This window comes from Lissotriton helveticus, chromosome 4_1, assembly GCF_964261635.1.
Source record: "Lissotriton helveticus chromosome 4_1, aLisHel1.1, whole genome shotgun sequence".
Lineage (NCBI taxonomy): Eukaryota > Metazoa > Chordata > Amphibia > Caudata > Salamandridae > Lissotriton > Lissotriton helveticus.
The window spans coordinates 36,477,695-36,498,512 of record NC_136063.1 but is presented as its reverse complement, the minus strand read 5'-3'; the positions used below and the strand labels follow the sequence as shown (position 1 = coordinate 36,498,512).

The 20,818-nt window shown below is 41.8% G+C and overlaps 1 protein-coding gene across 1 annotated transcript in view; it reads left to right on the top strand.

The window, feature by feature from the left end:
* The window catches only part of LOC144828312 (uncharacterized), a 168,282-nt gene extending 148,262 nt beyond the window's left edge, over nt 1-20,020 (top strand). Inside the window, exon 5 of the mRNA XM_078686400.1 lies at nt 19,519-20,020. Coding sequence (XP_078542526.1) covers nt 19,519-19,630 — 112 coding nt within the window. The 3' untranslated portion in view covers nt 19,631-20,020. The remainder of the gene's footprint in view (nt 1-19,518) is intronic.
* The last annotated feature ends 798 nt before the right edge of the window (nt 20,021-20,818 follow it).

Below are 20,818 nucleotides of genomic sequence, written 5' to 3'. Positions count from 1 at the left end.
TGCCGCCCTAATCCATGCATTAAGGGCCTCAAACTGAGTAGGTCTAGGTGAGGGTTTCAATGAGGACATGGTTGCTTTTAGCCGATGTAACACCTCTAACTTAAACGTCCCGTACCTCGGGAACTGCATTTCCTCATTCCCTTCCGTAAGCTTATTCCAAGCCCCAATCCATAATATCGTATGCAGCCCCACATTCGTTGCCATATAATGAGCTGGTGTACCCTCTGGCGGAGCCTCTTCCCCGTAATAATGTTCACTTCGTTTACGTTTAAAAATCCCTTTCAAACACTTAAAACACTTCATGATTTCTCTTTTCTCTGCGTTTGTTTACTTCCTGATGACACTCCACCAATCTCAGCGCCGTTCTCACTAACTGGCCTATCCGTACGCGACTTTCCTCCGACGTCACTCTAGCCGCCCAACCAGAGCGCGGATCTAGCTAACGTCACACCAACCGCTCAATCACAGCGCGGCTCTAGCCGACATCACCCGTCCCCCTTCGCAGCAGTTCCCCTCCTTTCTCAGCTCGTCTCCTCGGTCATGCACGCGTCCCATTCATACTCTGAAAAATGATTACTTCCGTCCAAGCGATCACCTTTCTTGACTGTACGCCCACAGTCTTTCTGTAGTTGTCACCTTAACTTGGCGAAATATCTTTCCGTTTACTTCCAGACAATCGCCTTCTCCGATAGGTTACTCACACACAGTAACTTTCGACCAGCGTCCGTTACTCATACACTCACTCTTACACTCCCCCTATCTTGGATCCACGGCGGTCAATGGTACCTCGTGACCTCCGTACTATGGTCGACAACTACCCTGGATGTTCGATACACCCAAAACCACTTAAGCTCTGGCCTGAACTTAAGATTTCACCAGTTCACCCGTTTACCAGGTAACCAGCTTACCAGGTTGCGCGCGCTCACAACCTTCTCTCATTCACACTACAGGCATTCAACTCCGCAAGACATTACAATACAAATACAACACAAATCACCGCAATCTGTTCACGCATGACCCTTTTTATACTCACTCTCCTCCGATACTGCTGCTTTTCTCGCACCGTCTGCACCTTTCGGCACACGATTCTTCCGCTGCTCGTCTCTCGACGTCTAGGGGCCTTGGGGTAATCTAACCTCTCTAGATTACCTTCCTCAAGAAGATAACCATCCTCACTCTGCTACCAACTGCTAACGCGGGATTACTGGTTACTAGTTACCTTACCAAATCCCAAACTATGTCGACTGAATCGTTGGTACCTGTCATTGAGTAAAAGGTAATCTTACAATAAGTCAATCAATTTAAGAACTTACACCACTCTAAATGACCACTGACCAAATTTTAAGTTTCAAAGATTTAATATAAAGTCAAAGATAACTGAAGATACAAACTTCTCAAAATGAGATTCAGAAGATAAATCGGTATCACTATGAACATGAACTTTTTGAATAGTCTGAGTCTGAAAAACAAAATAATAAGTACAAGCTCAAAAACCATAAGGGTTGCCAAAATGGATACAAGTTGCAACCTCAAAGTCATTACAGAAAAGAAAATTAAGGTTAGTCTGTCCCTACACTATACTAAGTGACATCCCTACTTAGCAAGATCTTTACCCCTCTAGGTGTCAGCCGTGGTGACTTCCTAAGAAGATCACGCACTTCTCTTTGTCTCTTCTCTGATAATGGGTCTCTTCTGATCAGCCTATCTGCCTACCCATCCGCTTCCTTAGGCTCCCAAAATCATCTGCTCTGCTCTCCTCCCGGGTCTCTTGCCCTAATACCAAATCACATTTCTGATAGGAACGCCCCTTGGGACGCCCCTCACGTGGTATCTCTTTGCGCGGCAAACTCCATGATGGTACTCTTGAAGACCCTCGTTAAAGTTGACCTTGGTTCCCAGGCTTCTTCTCCAGTGCGCTGATACCCCCTGAAATTCCTGGAAACTCCTACAGGCCTGCGCCAAGCGCCACAGAACAAAGTCCCTTTCATTCTAGCTGATTAGGACCCTCGCACCTGCATACAGCTCGTCCTGCAGTGGGCCTCAAATTCCAGACTCCACCATATCTTTAAGTCATAAAACACACTCCAAGCTCTGTGCTGGACACCTCTCGACTTCTTCCTTAACGAGCACATGGCACATCAAAGGAGATGACATTATCAGTTCAGGCCTACTTGATTTACATGAAGCAGGTCCCTGCACTCTTAAAACATTAACTTGATTTAAACAACATTCTTAACTAGCATACGTTTCTAAAACAACACATCTATAAAGCATATATTTCAAACTTAGTTCGATAATACATTTGGAAGAACCACGTCAACCTTGTCTCACATTATTTTAGCAGCACGTTTAGATTTTCTGTGAATTGCCATGAGGCCTACACATTATACTGGTTTTTGTAAAGTTCTATTCAACTCTAACATGATTCCTTTAACATGAGAACATGAGGTTTTCATATTCATCCCAAACATTTCTACATTAGTCTCACACAGTTATGATTATTGTTACTCTACTTAAACATTCTATGCATTTCACCACTGAATATAAGACACTCGGTGTATTTCACTTCTAAATATAAACACTCTGGTGCAAAGTACATGTTAACTAACTACGTGCTTGTAAATATGGTACACTTATACATTTTTTCCAAACTTGTGCTCTCTCAGTACTACTATCTTCCACATCTTCTTCAACACCTACTTCTATCAATCTCTCACTTTCTATACACTCTTGTTCAGGACCAAAGTACCAAAACTCTATTTCATCACAAACTATTTTTTACATCTGATACTGCCCCATGCAAAAGCACTGTTTAAGTCACTTTAAATTATTGCAGGACTTTTTACATAGTACAATCTTCTTACTAACTTCCGCATTTGAGAGTGATGTACTGCTAGCATTCTCAAATGATGAAAAACACTTTGACACACTTTGACACACTTTTCTAGAAAGACAAGCCAGAGAATGACCTTGCAAACCAGTTTTTTTTCTCACTTTGCAAGGATCTAGTTCATGCAGCATCTTACTCTTATGTTTAACACTTATTCTTTACTATACTCTCGTGAGAAATTGCGTAAAATATCAATAGACTCCTGTTGTATACTACTACAAGTATACACTGGGGCTTTAGTACATCTCTCTAGAACTTCATCAGCTATCACTTCTTCTTCTACATTTCTAGGAATTATCAATTGCAGAACCGTTTCTCACTTCACAAGCACGACCACTGGTATCAACTGCATGAACTAATGTATTGATTTGAAAATAGCTCTCTTCTTTAAAAAACTGGCTCTGAGCTTGAAGTGTGCTTCCATTCACACCAAAAAAATCACAAAAGTTAGTTCTGTTAATTAATCACTTTTTTTTACTTTTGTCCTCCATAAAATGCATTGGTTTATCTAATGATTGCATTCTGTTTAAAACTAAAATGAATAATTTTCTTTTTAATTCAAAAGCCTTTTTAACAATAGTTTCAATCTGTTTTTTCTTTTTATAAAATGCTGATCTTCTTTTATATTTCTTGCCATCTTTTAATAAATGTTGTACTACTCTAGTTCGAAACATACGTTTCCTAGTTCACAAAATTGATTCATTCTTCTTGTAGCATAGACTGTTTTTTTCAGAACGTGATTTGCCATTAATTTGTCATTTTTTCAATTCATTCTTCTTTGTTCTTGAGTTATTCTTTCTATTTTCTACATTGTCAAAACCCTTTCTACTCCTTGAAGGTCTTTTAATAAATTCTTTTGTTCTCTTACCGCAAGACTTTTTCTTTTTTCCCCGCATATTGTATTTCATCTAATTCTTGCTGTTATCTTTTCTTTAAATATTACTGTTTCCTTTCTTGTTTTCTCTTTTCAGTTTTTTTGGTCATGGACAGTCTTTCTTAATGATGAAAAATATCTGAAAAAAATGTAAAATACATTTAATATTATTAATATAACTATATAGAAATATACTATTCTATTACCAAAGAAACACGTTATACATAAAAACCAATGAAATGCTTTCTTTTGAAATCACATGGTGTTTGCTGCAGAACATGGGTACTTCCTGGGTAATTGGAGGAGTAAATGAGAAGTGTTTAGGTGTTTAGAAAAGTGCATGGATAGTGCACACTGGATTATAGCACTGCATGTTTTAGTGCCTGGGTAATTGCATGAGTACATAGGTAGTAACTGTATGATTAGAGTACTGCAAGGAGAGTGCATGGTGAATTTATAAGTGCTTGGGATTTGGCAGAGTAATTGGATAATACATGATACTGGATGGGTGATTGGAGGAGTGCATGGGAGGTGACAGGGGGATTGCCGGACTGCATAGGTATCACCAGGGTAATTGAAGGAGTGAATCCGTAGTGTGTAGGTGGTTAGAGATCTGCATGGGTAGTGCTTAGGAGATTGTAGCAGTGCATGTGTTAGTGTCTGGGTCATTGCATGTGTACATGAGTAGTGCCTGGAGTAGTGCCTGGATGATTAGAGTACTGCAAGGAGAGTGCATGGAGAATTTATAAGTGCTTAGCTTTGGTGATTGGATTAGTACATGGTACTGGCTGGGTTACTGGAGGAGTGCATGGGTACTACCTGGGTAAATGAAAAAGTGAATGAGTAGTGCCAAGGTGATTAGAGGACTGCATGGGTAGTACTCAGGAGATTGTAGCAGTGCATGAGTTAGTGCTGAGGTCATTGCATGAGAACATGGGTCGTGACTGGATAATTACAGTGCTGCAAGGACAGTGCATCGTGAATTTATAAGTGCTTGGGATTTGGCGGAGTGCTTGGATAAGTACATGATGCTGGATGGGTGATTAGAGGAGTGCATGGGTAGTGACAGGGGAATTACTGGACTGCATGGTTACTACCTGGTTAATTGGAGGAGTAAATCAGTAGTGTGTAGGTGGTTAGAGGTCTGCATGGGTAATGCTCAGGGGATGGTAGCCTTGCATGAGTTAGTGCCTGGGTGATTGCACAAGTACAATGAAACCAAGTTGTAGTGTAGCTCCTATTTTCCCAATAGGCTCTGCGCATTGGAAGAGTACCTACAGCAGTAAAGGCCTAGGCCAGACGTTAATAGGTCTACTACTGTCGATACTAGACTTAATTTTTGGGTTTGCCAGCTAAGCTCAGAGTTCGCTAGAAACTTTCTCGAATGTTCAAGGAAGGATTAACTCCCTGATTAGACAAGAAGGGATTTAGTTTCTGACAACCATAGAACATGACAACTTTGCTCTCCCCTAATCAAGAGTCAATCTCAAGAGTCGTGTGAGCACAAGGCAATTATTTTACTCAGTCAGTACGTGCATTCTTAGTCTCATCAGAATGTAGAGAAAAGGAAGAGACGGGCGTGTTCAATAAAAGATGTTATTTATTGATCAGTCTCTTTTCTCGTACAAGAGAAATGGATCGATATTATTGCGATACTTATAGTTAAGTAAAGTGCATACATTAGAAGCAATAGTATAAAATAATACTGTAAAAACATTGATATGGTTTCTGAGCCATATGATGTTTAAAATGATTAAAATATATTTACATACACATATACATTTGACTAAACGCACTCAACTGGTGTTTCTAAATACGCCTACCCCGTGTACCTGACCTAAGTCTAATGCGTGGGCGGGAATAGAAAGTTACAGTTTAAGTTAAGTTTGTTTTTGCCAAGTGAATAACTAAAGAATTCTCTAGGAGGGGTTATTCAGTTCTGTACCTGGAATTTAGGATGGATGAGGAATGGTATCTCTTTCTCTGCTCTCGATATTCCAGGCTGCCTGCGAGGGCTGCCCGAAAGCGCCGGTGCTGGGTCTCTCGGCTTGAGATAGCAGCGCGTCTCTCAGCGCGTCAGGAAGGCGGGGCTGCTGCCTGCGGGGTCTGCTTCTGCTCTCTGCTTCGGCAAGTATGGCTGCTCCGTCTTGTCACCACGCGTGTGTTTTGCATAGGGCAAGGTCGGCAATATTTATACCTTAAAGGTGCCGGGATTGACGTAAGGATGGACATAGGTACGTCAATAAAGATGTCATACGACTTGCTCGTTAGCACATTCTTTACTAAAGTTCTCTGTGAAATCAAAACAATGGCCGCACGGATTATCCAGGTTGTCATAGGTTTGATTTGTTATGAGAACGTCGTATGCCTTATCAGGGGCTGGAGGAATGTCGCTTGTCTAATTAGATCTCAAGCGTTATGACCTAATCAGATAACACGTTCCTGTGCCGTAGTGTGACTGCGTCAGATAACGGTATCTGCATCATGGGGGTTTTCTTGCCTCATGGGCTGACTGTTAGTTAACTAGCTAGTAAGTTTAACCAGAATAGGGTCAGGAATAGGGGGATCGATTCAGAACCTATAGAAATACACAACACCCACTCCACGCTAACTATGGTCATATCTACTAATCTATGCATAGTATAACATAGTACAACATACTATAGAATATAGTGTATACCTTACCACCCCAAAATACATAAATGCATTTCGAAATTTTCAAATATACTGAAAAATTGCAGTCATATATATTGTATGTACTTAAGCTATGAATTAAATGCAAAAGTAAACACGCATTGTTATGCATTATTGCTTGTTGGTATATGAGAAATACACATGAAATGGCTCTTAATATGGCTATACAGAAAAAAGGTCGAAACCATTTCATCACATAATATATTTTGTGAACATACCAGCGGGCAGCTAAAGTCTATATAAAGTCTATAAAGTATCTAAAAAAATAGAAATCTTAGTTCTCTAGGAATAGTTTCTTACTTTAAGCAGAAGATCAGTGTCCCGGGAAAAAATATATAGAAAAATATTTTAGGGGCTTGCTGAAAAAAGTTGCTGTCCGTGAACTGGATTGTAATTGTTCATGTGACTTTATTTTTAAAGCTGAAGGCCGAATTCAGGGAACGCCGTGTGCGAGTTTACTCAAAAGTCTCTATTTCTGTTCCGGAGAGAACATCATATCATTCAGGCTTTCGAAAAAACTGTCAACAGCTTCATGGGAAAGTTCCTCTAAGTCGGAAATAGGGGTAACCATGCATTCGTGCGCATGATTGTCTCCATTGACATTCTGATTTGCATTGCTGACAGAAGGTCGTACCTGTTCGATGCTGCTTTCATCTTGAACTTCACTACTCTTCAATCGCAGTGGTGAAGATTCCAGGAATGCCGTCATCAGAATTGGCAGCCTTTGAGGGCAGCACAGTGCGTGAACCTTGGTAGGAACCAACAGTGTATCTGCATCCACCGGCGCATCCGATTGTAGCGTCAGACAGGTGTCTAACACGCATTCTTCTCCGCATAGCAGACACCTTAGTACAGGTAAAACACACCTTTGCCACATTGGTCGAAATGATAGAAACCAAGTCATGTTCAGGTCTCTAAGCCGGGAGAGTCCCAGGATTTTTGATATCCGGTCCCGGTATCCAATGGCTAGGATCGTATCTTCCATTGTCGCGAGAGTTTGATCTGTGACATGGGTTGCCATAACGAAAAATAAGGACCAGGAATAGGATTCCTGCAATTAGTCCTAGGATCAGGGGAAGTCCGCCAAAAATCGAATGGACGAAATCTGGAAAAATACCCAGTATGGCTTTGAATGGTGTTAATGCCATCGAAAATACTGTCTTAAATACCTTTGAGACCCCAGTGGTATCAGAAATATTTAAGATTTCGCTCAGGATTTCCGCGAAATGTACGGGGGAATTGGTTGATAATAATGTATGTATCTCTGCAGTCGTCCTTGCGACTTGTAGATCATACGTTTCTTTAGATGACGTGAGCCTTGTAGGCGTCTGAAGAAGCACTGTTTTCATTCTGCTTAAAGTGTCTATTCGAATAGAAGTAATTTTCAGACCGGGCCATGCCCTTGCCTCCCTGTCTGGAAAGGAGCTGGGGAACAAAGAACGTCCACAGCACTTGACCTTCGCCGTCGTAGTGACGAGATAAGGAGTCCCGGGCATAAGACTACAACATCTGCGGTCTACAATAAGAATGTAACTCCCATTATAGAGTCTTTGAAAGAATGGTTCTATTTCAGTTGCAGGTGCGCCTTGCTGGTGACATGAAAGGTTGTATGAATTCCCTTCACAGGCTCCGTGCAAACTAATACCGTTACACAGAAGCGTGCCGCTTAGTGACATAGCACAATTGTTGCCACTAAGAAACACTTTCTGTCCTTTGTTACTGACACATGCATGTGAATAGGGCAGGTTCCAAGTTGTTTTAAGGTACCCCTTTCCCAATTTCTCGTACATGCCAGCCTGTATATATTTTTGGCAGTATTGAAACCTGAAGGTTGAGATTGGAATATTTATGATTCCGTGGATTATCCATTCACTGACAGGTCGTTCTGACATTGTCAACGGTAATCTTTCTAGTTTTTCAATGCTCAAGATTGTATAATCAGCACCCTTCTGCGCCATACCGATTTGTCTATCAGTAAGGTTAAAGATTTGGAATAGTGACGTTGTGTTGATTAAACGCCAAGGCACATAGCCTGAACGCAGATTTTGTAACGTCCAGCCAAGCTGTACAATGGAACGCAATTGTGACTGACCATGTTGTAATAACAGTAAGTCTTGCGATAATATATCGATTGCTGAAGACACAATGCTGTCCAATGAAAAAATTCTGGAGGACAGAGTCATTAACCCATTGTCCACTACAGAAAGTGATTTTTCCAAATTAATACGGTCAATTTCCCGTATTCTTTCTGCTGTCTCAATTTGAGTAACCTTCCAGGCCTCATTGTATGCTGCATATACAGAGGCTGCTATGAAACGCTTTTGACGCTGTTTGCGTGGTCCCAGTATGAAATCACGCAAGTCAGCACCATCAGTAAGTAAAGTTAGGTGTTGCTTAATTTCAGGCAGTGTGGAAGTCTGTAGCCATTGAAGGCATAATTTGCCCACACTGTAGGTTGTTATTATCCCTGGGTGATGTCTTTGGGGATATCTAGGGTCTGGCCTGGTCATTTTGAAACCCTGTGTTTTATTCAGGAATCTATCTTGACAGTTATTTGTATCTGTGGGCCAGATCAACCATTGTTTCCAATCAGGATGTGTTCTGTTTTGGTTAAGTATATGGTTTATGTCTATTTCTTCATCTGTATCAGAGTTATTGCTAAACATTGTTGGCTTTGGAATAGACAGGTTATTTAAATCTTTGATTTTGGCTAAGCCAAGACAGGTGGTTTGTTGAACAGTGTCATTTAAAAATATCATTTGTTCTGGGATCATGCAGGCTCTAAACAAAGCTTCTATACCCTGTACTTGCCATTCTTTTGTACCCCAAACACTTTGCAAATCAACATTTTTGTCCCAATAATTAAATCCAAAAGTATTCATTTGTTCAAAGAATAAGTCAGAATAAATCAATTTTGTGTTGGTTATCATGGTTTTGGTCCCTGTCTTGTTTGACAATTTAAAATAAAATGTTTCCGCATTACTTGTGTTAAACCCTGAAAAATATGAATATTTGCCATACACGGTTCTTGAGCTCCCTTTTGGAGGTGTAGCACAATGTTCCCATTGATTAAAATTTAAAACATTTCTAGGTTGTGCAGATTTATGCAAGAAATGGTTACCATAATGGTTATAGCAGTACATGCTGTCATAATTTGTAGAACCCTGCAAATAATCATGTTTTGTAAATTTAGCAGACATTACTAAGTCAGACATCATATTGTTAATACTTTCAAAGTCCCAATCATCAGCAAATGAGTTTGGTTTTGCAAAGTCACTCAAGGAGATCTTGATTTGGTGTGGATATTTCAGGATCTCGACCGGACCATAAATTTCATAGTCAGTGTTGTCCCAGGCTACCCCACCAGGTATTGGAATTGCTGTGAAGTTGGCTGAAGAAAGTTCTGAAGAAAGTTCTCGTTTCTCGACGTGTGAAGATGTGTGTGGTTTGAGGACCAAGTTGATGTTCTGACTTGCTGTGTCCATTTTAGCATATTTTCCCTCAATGAAGCGTCCCAAGGTAAATACCATGATGAGCCAAAGTATGAGGATAAATGCACCAAAACCCACCCAAAATTCAATCCATGGAGAAATCAGATATGTTTCTTTTAGTTGTTTCAAAAGTTCCTTCGCTTTGTCTTTAAAGGATTTTGATGATGGCTGTGTCTTTTGTTCGCTGAAACCGTCAGAGGAATCATCGAAGTTGATGAAGTAACCGGATGCAGTTCTGTCAATTGTTCCAATTGGTTCAGGATTTTTGTTTCTTGCATTTTCACTTGGTACTTCTGTATAGATTGGTGTGTCTCTGCTAAATGTCTTTATTTGGGTTTTCAGAGGTCTTAGTTCTATTGCATTGTTGCATAGTCCTTGTTGTTCTTCTGTAGGCGTTTCGAATGTGATGAGCCTCTTTGATAGGACCTCTGTACTGGTAGCAAACCTTGGTGTTCTGCTACTTATTGGGAGTCCACTTGGCCTACCGTTGGTTATCGGCCACATGTTGTGGTTTTACCAGGTCGATGGATACAACTCGGTTCTCCTTTTTTCCAGCAAGTGGCGGTAGTACAACTGATCTTGTCCCGTTGACAGACAAGACAGGAACTGCTTTTCTGTAAGAAGGCCCAAATTCCTTCTTTACCGCGATCTTCTCCCTGACTAGATCCCCGACTTTTGGAATCCAGACAGGTCTTGCTGGGACAGGTGGTGATTCTTCAGTGGTTGTTGGCTGTTCTTTCAACTGTATGTTGCTCAGGTCTTTTCTTGTTTTGTTTAAGTCCTGCAAAATAGCCAAACGGTCTTTGACATCAAAGCTTTTTTCTATTACCACTGAAGTCTGACTATCAAGGTCAGAGATCAACATCCTAGTTCCGAATAATAATTCGTACGGACTGAATCCCTTCAGAGAATTTCTTGGCAAGTTATTTAGACTACGTTGGACACTTATTAGATGTTTGACCCACCCAGCTCCCGAACCTAATATCCTTTCTATTATAGATTGCTTTCTGTCTTGGTTTTTTCTTTACACCATCCCATACCCTCAGGAAGGAAGTGAGAAGATTCCCGCTGGGCTGTGCTCATTTGGCCATTCTTTCCCCCCCCCAGGCTGGATTGCCTGAGAAAAAGAAAAAAATGGTCGAACGTAGCATGCTCTTAGCGTATATGCCATTTAGACTCGCAAATCTTGTATAACAGTCCGGACGTCAGCCGAGTGCTGTGGATCTACATTATAAGTGGGAACTAGCCTGTATATGTTAATCGCAAGCCATTCTTTTTAGTGGTGATGTTATCTGCCTTGATACGACGAGGTATTAAACTGCTTCTCTCCCCACTGCGATCTCTGTTGCAGTTTGGGCAGTTTTTTACAAACATGGTGTAGTGCAGGCTCATGCCTGGCCACCAGTACCGTGATTGTAATTCTTCCAGAGAATCTTTTAATTTAAGGTGTCTGAGACCCTCGCCCATGTGTGCGTCTGCGATTAACAAGTTTCTCCTGTCCATGTTTGGAATCACTCTATCCCCCACTCCAGGGATTCGAGCAAAAGGAATGGAGTTTGCATCTATGATGTATGTGTAATTGAGTGGATAGTTGATCGGTAACGCCGAGCAGTCGCCTTTTGATGACGTTTTTACTGCCAGCAATGTTTCGCCGTCAATGTATTTTAATGTACGCTTTTTTTCGATCTACGGGAGCCGGTTTACTGGCTGCCGCTGCGGCTGTTTCAGCCAATGAATTCCCTACAACGTGAACGCCATCACGCTGGTGACTCAGTGAGTGTGTCACGTGAGTCTTTGGTAGTTCTTTTTTCAAAAGAGCTACCTGTTCCCAGAGCAGTCTCTGCTTTATTGGTGCATCCGTGTCATCTTTGTAATCGTTCTGAATCCAGGTCTGCAAATCCTTGTTATATGCTTTGACGCAGAAATATGAATCTGACACTATAAGTGTCGGGAATTCGCGATCCGCATTATCTAGCGCCATTTTCAAAGCTAATATTTCAGTTTGTAGTTCTGAATTAGTTTCTACTGAGTGTGATTTTGTTAATAGAGGTCTTAGTTTACCTCCGTGCCACACTTCTTTTGTAATCTCACATGTGGGATTGTATGCACGTTCTCCCCAAACGGAGGGTTGAGCATGTCCGTCTGTATAGATTACACAGGCGTAATGTCGTAGAGGCAGAATGTCGATTGGCAGAGGATACGTTTTTTCATATTTTAGATTTTCCAATTCTTTCAGTTCTTAAAAGACTGTCAACCAGGCAATACTTGATAATTCATATCCTCCGTACTGGATTTTCAGATGGGCAATTCTGGATTTTTTGAAGTTGAATTTGTAACCCTCTGCAGCGAAACCAAGTATTATGGTGTTCACTCTTTTCAAGTGAGTTTCCAAGTCATCATCTGTTAAGTAAATGTCATCGACATAAGATAATGCTTCATCATCATATAGTTGTAGTAATTCTGTTACTCTCGCTGAGAATACCCCCGGGCTGTTCTTGTACCCCTGGGCTAACCGACAGAATTGTTTTTGAGTGCCATTTACTGAGAATGCAGTTAAATATCTGCTCTCTGGTGCTATGTTTTGACAAAAGAATCCGTTGGAGATGTCCAAGGTTGTTTTGTATTTTTTGCGCACTATGTTATTCATTAGTGCAGCACTGTGTGAGTTTTGCACTGCAAAAGTTTTGCAACATGTGTTAAGGTGTCGGTAATCCAAAACTAGACGGTACGAATTGTCTGGTTTGGAGACCGGAAACAAAGGATTGTTCATTTGTGAGGTGCAAGTTTCAATCACCCCCTGGTATTCTAGCTGATCTAGTATTTCATTTACTTGTTTTTTAGCTTCTTGCTTAATTGGGTACTGCCTTTGTGCAGTAGGTTGTGATTTTAACTGGATTTTGTGAGGAGGAGAATCCTCATCCCATCCTACATGATTTTTATATAAAGCAGGTGCTAAGGCCACTGCCCACTTTCTAGCAAGTGTATATTTTTTATGAATCGGTATTTGATTCGAGAAGGCAGGCATAATTACTTCTTCGCCATGAGGGCACTCCCTGACAAACTCTGGTGGCCAGTCTTTTTCAGCTAGAAGGATGTCATAGCCTTTGGATAGGTTATCCCAAAATAGTCCCCTTATTTTCCTAGTCTTATCTCCCTCTATACGTAATGTTATCTCGTATATTTTGTGGGGCTTGCTAACTCTGGTATCTGCAGTTTCCACTTGAAGGTATTCATTCGTGTCCACTGTCTCCAGATGATCCATAAGGACTTTGCGAGCTATGCTCACCTCTGCTGCGCTGTCTAGCATTGTCTGAGCCCATTCTCCGTTTTTCAGTTGTGTCCTCAGTATTCTCGGCATTGTTAACTACCTTGATACTGGCTACCTTCTTTTTTGGAAATTGTGATTTCTTTTTCAGTTGAGCAGGTTCCTTGTCTTTGGACTTGGCGTGCTCTTCTGATCGTCCTCTTCTTTCCGATTTCTGCGAGGAATTCTGAAAAGATTGAGAGGGACGTGTATCAATGTCTTGATATCTATCAGGTTTTTTAATATTATCCCTATTTCTAAGGTTATATCTATTCCCAGAGGGTTCACTCTGAGGTGACCTTTGTCTCGGGTTTGGAGATTTCTCTCTTCGCCTAGGAGACCTTCCTCTGGACTGGAATTTCTTTTCTTTTGGATTGGATTGTTTGTTTCCATCCCAGTTCTTTTTTGGTGAATTATTATTATTATTAAAAAACATTTTTTCTGGACTTGTAGTCAGTTGCGGTTTTACTGGTATTCCACCTAGACTATCTCTGCCTATTTCTTCATAGGATTTTTCTATGATTCTGGCAATTTCAGCTGGTTGGTCTGCTATATCTGTCTCTTTTAACCTCTGGCGGATCGCCACGTTTGCTGCTTCACCCTTTATGTTGGCTAGTAATATAGCCGAGACCTGCTTGAAGTCTTTTAGTAATTTCATACCAAGAGTTAAAGCAGGTTCTGGACCATATTCATCTTGAATTTGTTTTAGCACATCTGGTATTACCGAAATGGATGGAACACCGTGCGTTTTTGTGTAGATGGAAGCAAAGACTGTACCCCAAGTGTCACAGTCCTCAATGTGTGGTGCGATTCCCATTGGGAGACATATAGTCAGAATTCTGTGTTTTTCTAATGGGGTGGTGTCAGGAAACACCGCCTCTATTTGGGTAATTTTCTGTGCCAACCAGAATGGTATCTGTTCCCGTTTAGCTGGAACTTTACCTAGGCAGGATTGGATGTTCTGTGGTGTAATTTTATTTGTGTTCCCCTGGTGAGGGGTCAGCTGTGGAAGTTTAATCGCTGGCTGAATTGTTGAAGTCCGCATTACATACTGAACTAATTGTCTGTGTATTTTTAGTAGTTGTTTTAGCTGTATTAACAGCTCTGCTGCAGGCATTCTTTCGATGTCTGGATATGGTGTGTATCCGGCTAAGACCGGCCACGTTGCTCCTGGTCTTCCTAAAGGACCGAGCCTTGTAATGTGATTATTATGTTTTAGGGCGCCATCAAATAAGAGCAAATGCTCTTGGAATTTGAGTGGTACTTCCACCTCCTCGAAAGGAGTGTACTCATTAGGAGGTTCTTCTACTTTGTAATAGTGGAAGTACTTTGTTATAGTATTAGCTGCTGGAAAATGTATCCATGTATAGTATACCTCTGTCTGCCGATATTCGTGTGCCTCGATTACGAATATGACTGTGCCACCTCTTGGTGTCAGTCCATTTTCTATAAGTTTTAAGGTTATAGATCTCCTTTTGGCGACCGGAATGAGTATTATATCCGCGTCTGCTGCTTGCATGGTAGCATCAGCATCTGCTATTTCAGTAGCTAATCTAGTAACCTCTCGTTCTTCATCGCTGTCCATTTTGCTGACAGGATGGTATTATGTTTATTTGCAGATCAGGTTTCTTTATGGAAACAGAGATTAGATGCACAATATTTTGGAACTGTTTTATCCTTCAACGTTGACTAGACCAAGAACCATACATAGGAGTTTCCTCCTGCGAGGTTTTGGAGGATATAACCTTTCACCCACTCCAGACGTCTTTGGAGTATTTGGGAAAAGGGGTCTGAGTGAGAAAGCACGACTGAGTTACTCTAAATGTCTTACGTTAGTTTTATCGCCCTTTCCAAACACGTTGGGCGCCATGTAGTGTAGCTCCTATTTTCCCAATAGGCTCTGCGCATTGGAATAGTACCTACAGCAGTAAAGGCCTAGGCCAGACGTTAACTAGGTCTACTACTGTCGATACTAGACTTAATTTTTGGGTTTGCCAGCTAAGCTCAGAGTTCGCTAGAAACTTTCTCGAATGTTCAAGGAAGGATTAACTCCCTGATTAGACAAGAAGGGATTTAGTTTCTGACAACCATAGAACATGACAACTTTGCTCTCCCCTAATCAAGAGTCAATCTCAAGAGTCGTGTGAGCACAAGGCAATTATTTTACTCAGTCAGTACGTGCATTCTTAGTCTCATCAGAATGTAGAGAAAAGGAAGAGACGGGCGTGTTCAATAAAAGATGTTATTTATTGATCAGTCTCTTTTCTCGTACAAGAGAAATGGATCGATATTATTGCGATACTTATAGTTAAGTAAAGTGCATACATTAGAAGCAATAGTATAAAATAATACTGTAAAAACATTGATATGGTTTCTGAGCCATATGATGTTTAAAATGATTAAAATATATTTACATACACATATACATTTGACTAAACGCACTCAACTGGTGTTTCTAAATATGCCTACCCCGTGTACCTGACCTAAGTCTAATGCGTGGGCGGGAATAGAAAGTTACAGTTTAAGTTAAGTTTGTTTTTGCCAAGTGAATAACTAAAGAATTCTCTAGGAGGGGTTATTCAGTTCTGTACCTGGAATTTAGGATGGATGAGGAATGGTATCTCTTTCTCTGCTCTCGATATTCCAGGCTGCCTGCGAGGGCTGCCCGAAAGCGCCGGTGCTGGGTCTCTCGGCTTGAGATAGCAGCGCGTCTCTCAGCGCGTCAGGAAGGCGGGGCTGCTGCCTGCGGGGTCTGCTTCTGCTCTCTGCTTCGGCAAGTATGGCTGCTCCGTCTTGTCACCACGCGTGTGTTTTGCATAGGGCAAGGTCGGCAATATTTATACCTTAAAGGTGCCGGGATTGACGTAAGGATGGACATAGGTACGTCAATAAAGATGTCATACGACTTGCTCGTTAGCACATTCTTTACTAAAGTTCTCTGTGAAATCAAAACAATGGCCGCACGGATTATCCAGGTTGTCATAGGTTTGATTTGTTATGAGAACGTCGTATGCCTTATCAGGGGCTGGAGGAATGTCGCTTGTCTAATTAGATCTCAAGCGTTATGACCTAATCAGATAACACGTTCCTGTGCCGTAGTGTGACTGCGTCAGATAACGGTATCTGCATCATGGGGGTTTTCTTGCCTCATGGGCTGACTGTTAGTTAACTAGCTAGTAAGTTTAACCAGAATAGGGTCAGGAATAGGGGGATCGATTCAGAACCTATAGAAATACACGACAAAGTACAATATACATCTTCACATTTAATAATATATTTTAAACAACACCGTTTTTGAAATATGTTAAACATTTATAATAAACCTCACAAATGTTCAACTCACCTTGCAAATCTGTTCAATATAAAATCTCTCAAACTCTGACAGGATTTTCTTTTACACACAATCGATATAATGCACCAGACTCAACAAGGTAAAACCAGTAATGGCAAAGTTTGCCTCTCTTTCTCCCCACACATACACATAAGTAACAAATCGCCTTGCTTCCCAGATTTTTTGCAAAATCGTAAAACACATTTGTATTGGTTACACATGATAACCCTTAGCAACTGACTTCTAGACGTGCTCAAGCTGTCCCTACTTTTTTTTAGAAGTCGCGACCCCGTTCGTGCACCACCGCGATGGAGTCGCAAATTCCTAAAGATATAACAAATAAATGCAACACTTTTTTTTATTAAACACCACTTCTAAAGAGAGTACTGACTTGGGAAAAATCATTGGAAGGAAAATATTACTTATATATAAATTACAATTTCACATTTTAAAAGCACAGTTAACTTTTAACCCTTCCCCCATTCAGCGTCATGCCAATTTCCATAGTAACAGTTCATGGAATATTCAACTCAACTCACAGGTCGCAATGTTGCAAATACAAACAGAGGTGTGGTTGACTTGGCAAAATAGGATCTTGTCCTTTCTGGTGTACATTTCAAACATTTTTTACTAACCAATAGGAAGAATGCTTTTAAAAAAAAGTAAAATGTACTCTACTTTGAATGTAGAATGTTCTTAAACAGCCATTCAATTCTATAATTTTTTTTTTAATTGCATCTTGTCCACCATTTTACACACCTCTCATTCTACCAACTGACTACATCAGCTACATACATCTTTTCATTACATCCAGATTTCCCTTCAATATGCTTAGAGTGTGGCTTGTGGGCCACAGTTATGTTTTCTGGTACAAAAGGTATGCTGAACACAGAGGTATTGACCAATACCTAGCTTTCCAAAATGTAGAGATTAAATAGATTGGACAAAGAGGATTAAAGTGGCACCAATTGATGCCTTTGGTTAAAACCTTTTTGCATCTCCAAGCCCCTGACCTCATAATTGTGCACTGTAATGGCAATGACCTAAGCACATTGACTGGGGTAGGTCTGGAATGCTAATGAAGGACACCTTTGCAGAATTGATGTTGCTTTTCCCCAAAATTGTCTTTGTATACTCTAACATATGCCAAATACAGAAATTGAAGTGTTCCAGTCATTTTTGTTCTCAGATTGAAAAATGATAGGAAAAGTGTCTATAACGCTGCTTCTGCTTACCTCAGAGACCATAGGATGAGCTCCATCTATAACACAATCTACATTTCCATATGGATGGCATCTACAGAAGTGATGGAGTACACTTCACTGATCAAGGGAACAGAGTGTTTCTCAACAACCTTAAGCTCTGCATCCACACTTACATGTAGCTACAACAATGTCCCAATCAAAACAAGGGCTCTTTTGAGAGCCACCCAATAACCCAACATATAATCTAGGTTAATATAAAAAAATCTTAATTATTTTTGCTTGGAGCCGCGCACCCTGCGTGACTACAGGAGCTGTGCACCCATTGCTTTCACATCAGGAGGCCGCGCTGAGACCGTGTGGGGAGCCCCAATGCCCCCACAGTCCCACCAGCTCCCTCCCTCCTGCGGGAGCCGGCATTGCTTTTTTGCAGCAGCTCCCCTTGCGGAAAAGCAATTCTGCTTTGCTTCATTCCAGGGTGAGGATGGAAAGAGCCCGGATGTCAGAGTAGCGTGAAGTCCGCTTCTCTGTGTCTCCCACTCTCAGTCGGTGGATTGTTTTCCTTTGTGAACCTCCTCCTGCTCCACTCTACATTACTAGAAAATCATGGGGGATGTGCAACTGAGGCACCAGAACACAAAGCAATATGTAGGAATCTCCTATAGAAGCAGTTCATAATCCTGCCACTAGATGGCGCAGATGACCACATGTTGAGAAAGGGACCAGTGTATTAGGCTACAGAGAAGTCACTGTAAAGGTAACTTCAGTCATTCTGATTAATGACATGTTACTTTCAAACCTTTATTAGTTTAGGTAAACACCATTTGTAATAAATAGTTGTACCATAATAATTGTAAAAATGACTTAATATGCACCATTTGACAATTAAGTGAACTTTAATCAGCACCTCCTCCTGTAATCTTTTGTTGACTAATTAAGGACTTACGTTTTACACCTTCCGTAAACCTTTATTGGCTAATCATTGACTTACTCCTGCAAACCTTGGCTCAATAGAAAAGCTTGGAATGGATCATTTTATTTTTCTAGAGTCAAACTTTTTTTAGTTTAGCAAGTGAATCCTCTGACATCAGGGGCTTTGGATATATTTCCAGAACATTCCAGCGGACAGTCTACCCTTCCCAGCAGGTGTGGTGCTTCCAATGTCCCAGAACTGCCCCGTGGTGCCCTCATCAGAGGGCCTGGGTCTTAAGAAATATAACAAGGCGCTTGACGGGGCCCATCGCCACAGTTGCTGACCTCAGTTCTACTCCATCTGCTCCCTTTTGCATTTGTCACCTCGAGTGGGACGGGTATGCTCAAACGTGAGTCCTGTGCTCTCCACGCCACTGGAGTCAAGCTATCCTGGCTGATGAGGCTTGACTGTTCCCATGGGGCACAGGGCAAGACTGATTTGCATATGGCTGGGTTCAAACTGGAATGGCTTGGTGAGCAAAAATCCAATGGATTTAGGCCCAGACCTCTGTACTGGCATGTATGTGTGACATTGTTCTGCATTCTGTCCATCAACTGTTGGTTTTGCATTTCCCTTTTAGGAGTCTGCATAAATGGTATCACAGTTAGATTTTTCTGACTTCACAAGTACAACTACACAATAGTTGTCATTGAAAAATAAAAATAAAGCCTTTGTAGAGATTCAAGCCTCACTCTGTCTAACTCTCACCCTGTCTCACTCTGTCTGACTCTGACCCTGTCTCTGTCTCTCTCTTCGCAGATGTACAATCACAGACTTTGGGGAGTGCGCCTACATCGGAAGTGGAGCCCTGTGGGTGTCTGGCTGTCATCTGCCCAGACCCTACATCTGTACTAAGAGGCCGTATGACTGAAATACCCCCTGCAGGAGTGTGGAGGCTGCAGAGACCTGTTTATGCCACTGGGTGGTGCTGATGCATCATCTTCATGAAATGATCGTCAATTACCACTTCTTTTAACCTCCCATCAGTACACACGCCATTTGTTTGTATTTATATCAGATGTTCGTGAAGTGACTATACCCTGCAGCCCTGCTAAGTGTCACGAATCTCGTGTTAGAATAATGCATTTTTGGCAATGTCCCTGCATTACCACACTGCCCGAGATTGTCAAGCAAAAGTGTTACACTGGGTGTAGCATGCCCAGATGATCATGTTAGGCCGTGTATTGGACCCATTCCTGAAGTCCCCACCACAGCCAAGGCCTGCTCCCTGTCCTCTCTATTCCTCCAAGTACATTTTAGTATTTATTTACATATTTCAAAGGAGGAGGGGGAGGAGGCAGGGGAGGAGTAAAGGATGGGGGAGGGGTAAAGAGGAGGAGGGGAGGAGAGAGAGAGGGAGGAGGAAGGGGTGGGAAAGGGGGTGGAGGAGTGAGAGGAAAAGGGAGGGGGTGGAAGGGGGATGGGAGAGGGAAGTGGAGGAGGAGGAAGAAAGGGAGGTAGAGGAGTGAGGAGGGGGAGGTGGGGAAGAGGAGGGGGAGGTGGAAGGAGAGGGATGGGAAAGGTGAGGGGGAGTGGAAGGGGAGATGGGGAGAGGAGGAGAAGGAGGGAGGAGGAGGGCAGGGAAAGGGGAGGAAGAAGGGTAGGGGGAGGAAGCAGGGGAGGAGGAAAGGATGGGGAGGAGGGAGAGGGGGAGGTTAAGGAGGGAGGAGTGCAAGGGAGATGGGAAAGGAAGAGGAGGAGCAGGAGGAGGGGGAGGAGGAAGAAGGAGAGGGTGTGGAGGTGGAGGAGGGGAAAGGAGAGAAGTAGGAGTGGGAGGAGGTGGGGGAGGGGAGGGGAGGGAGACAGGCAGAGGGGGAGAGAGAGAAAAAAAATCTATATATACCTGCATGAGTAATCTCTTTTAATAAATATCTGAATTAAAAGGTCAGACTCTTTGAAATAATCTTTTATTTAATTGACACACATGCATTACAATACAGAAAATTGGGTTGCGTCTGTACAAACTAATGGCTCTCAAGCAGTACATCTTAATTAGGATAGACATTGTATCCCATAGCAGAGATTGCTGACAGATTTGGGATTAGGGTCCTACGCCGAT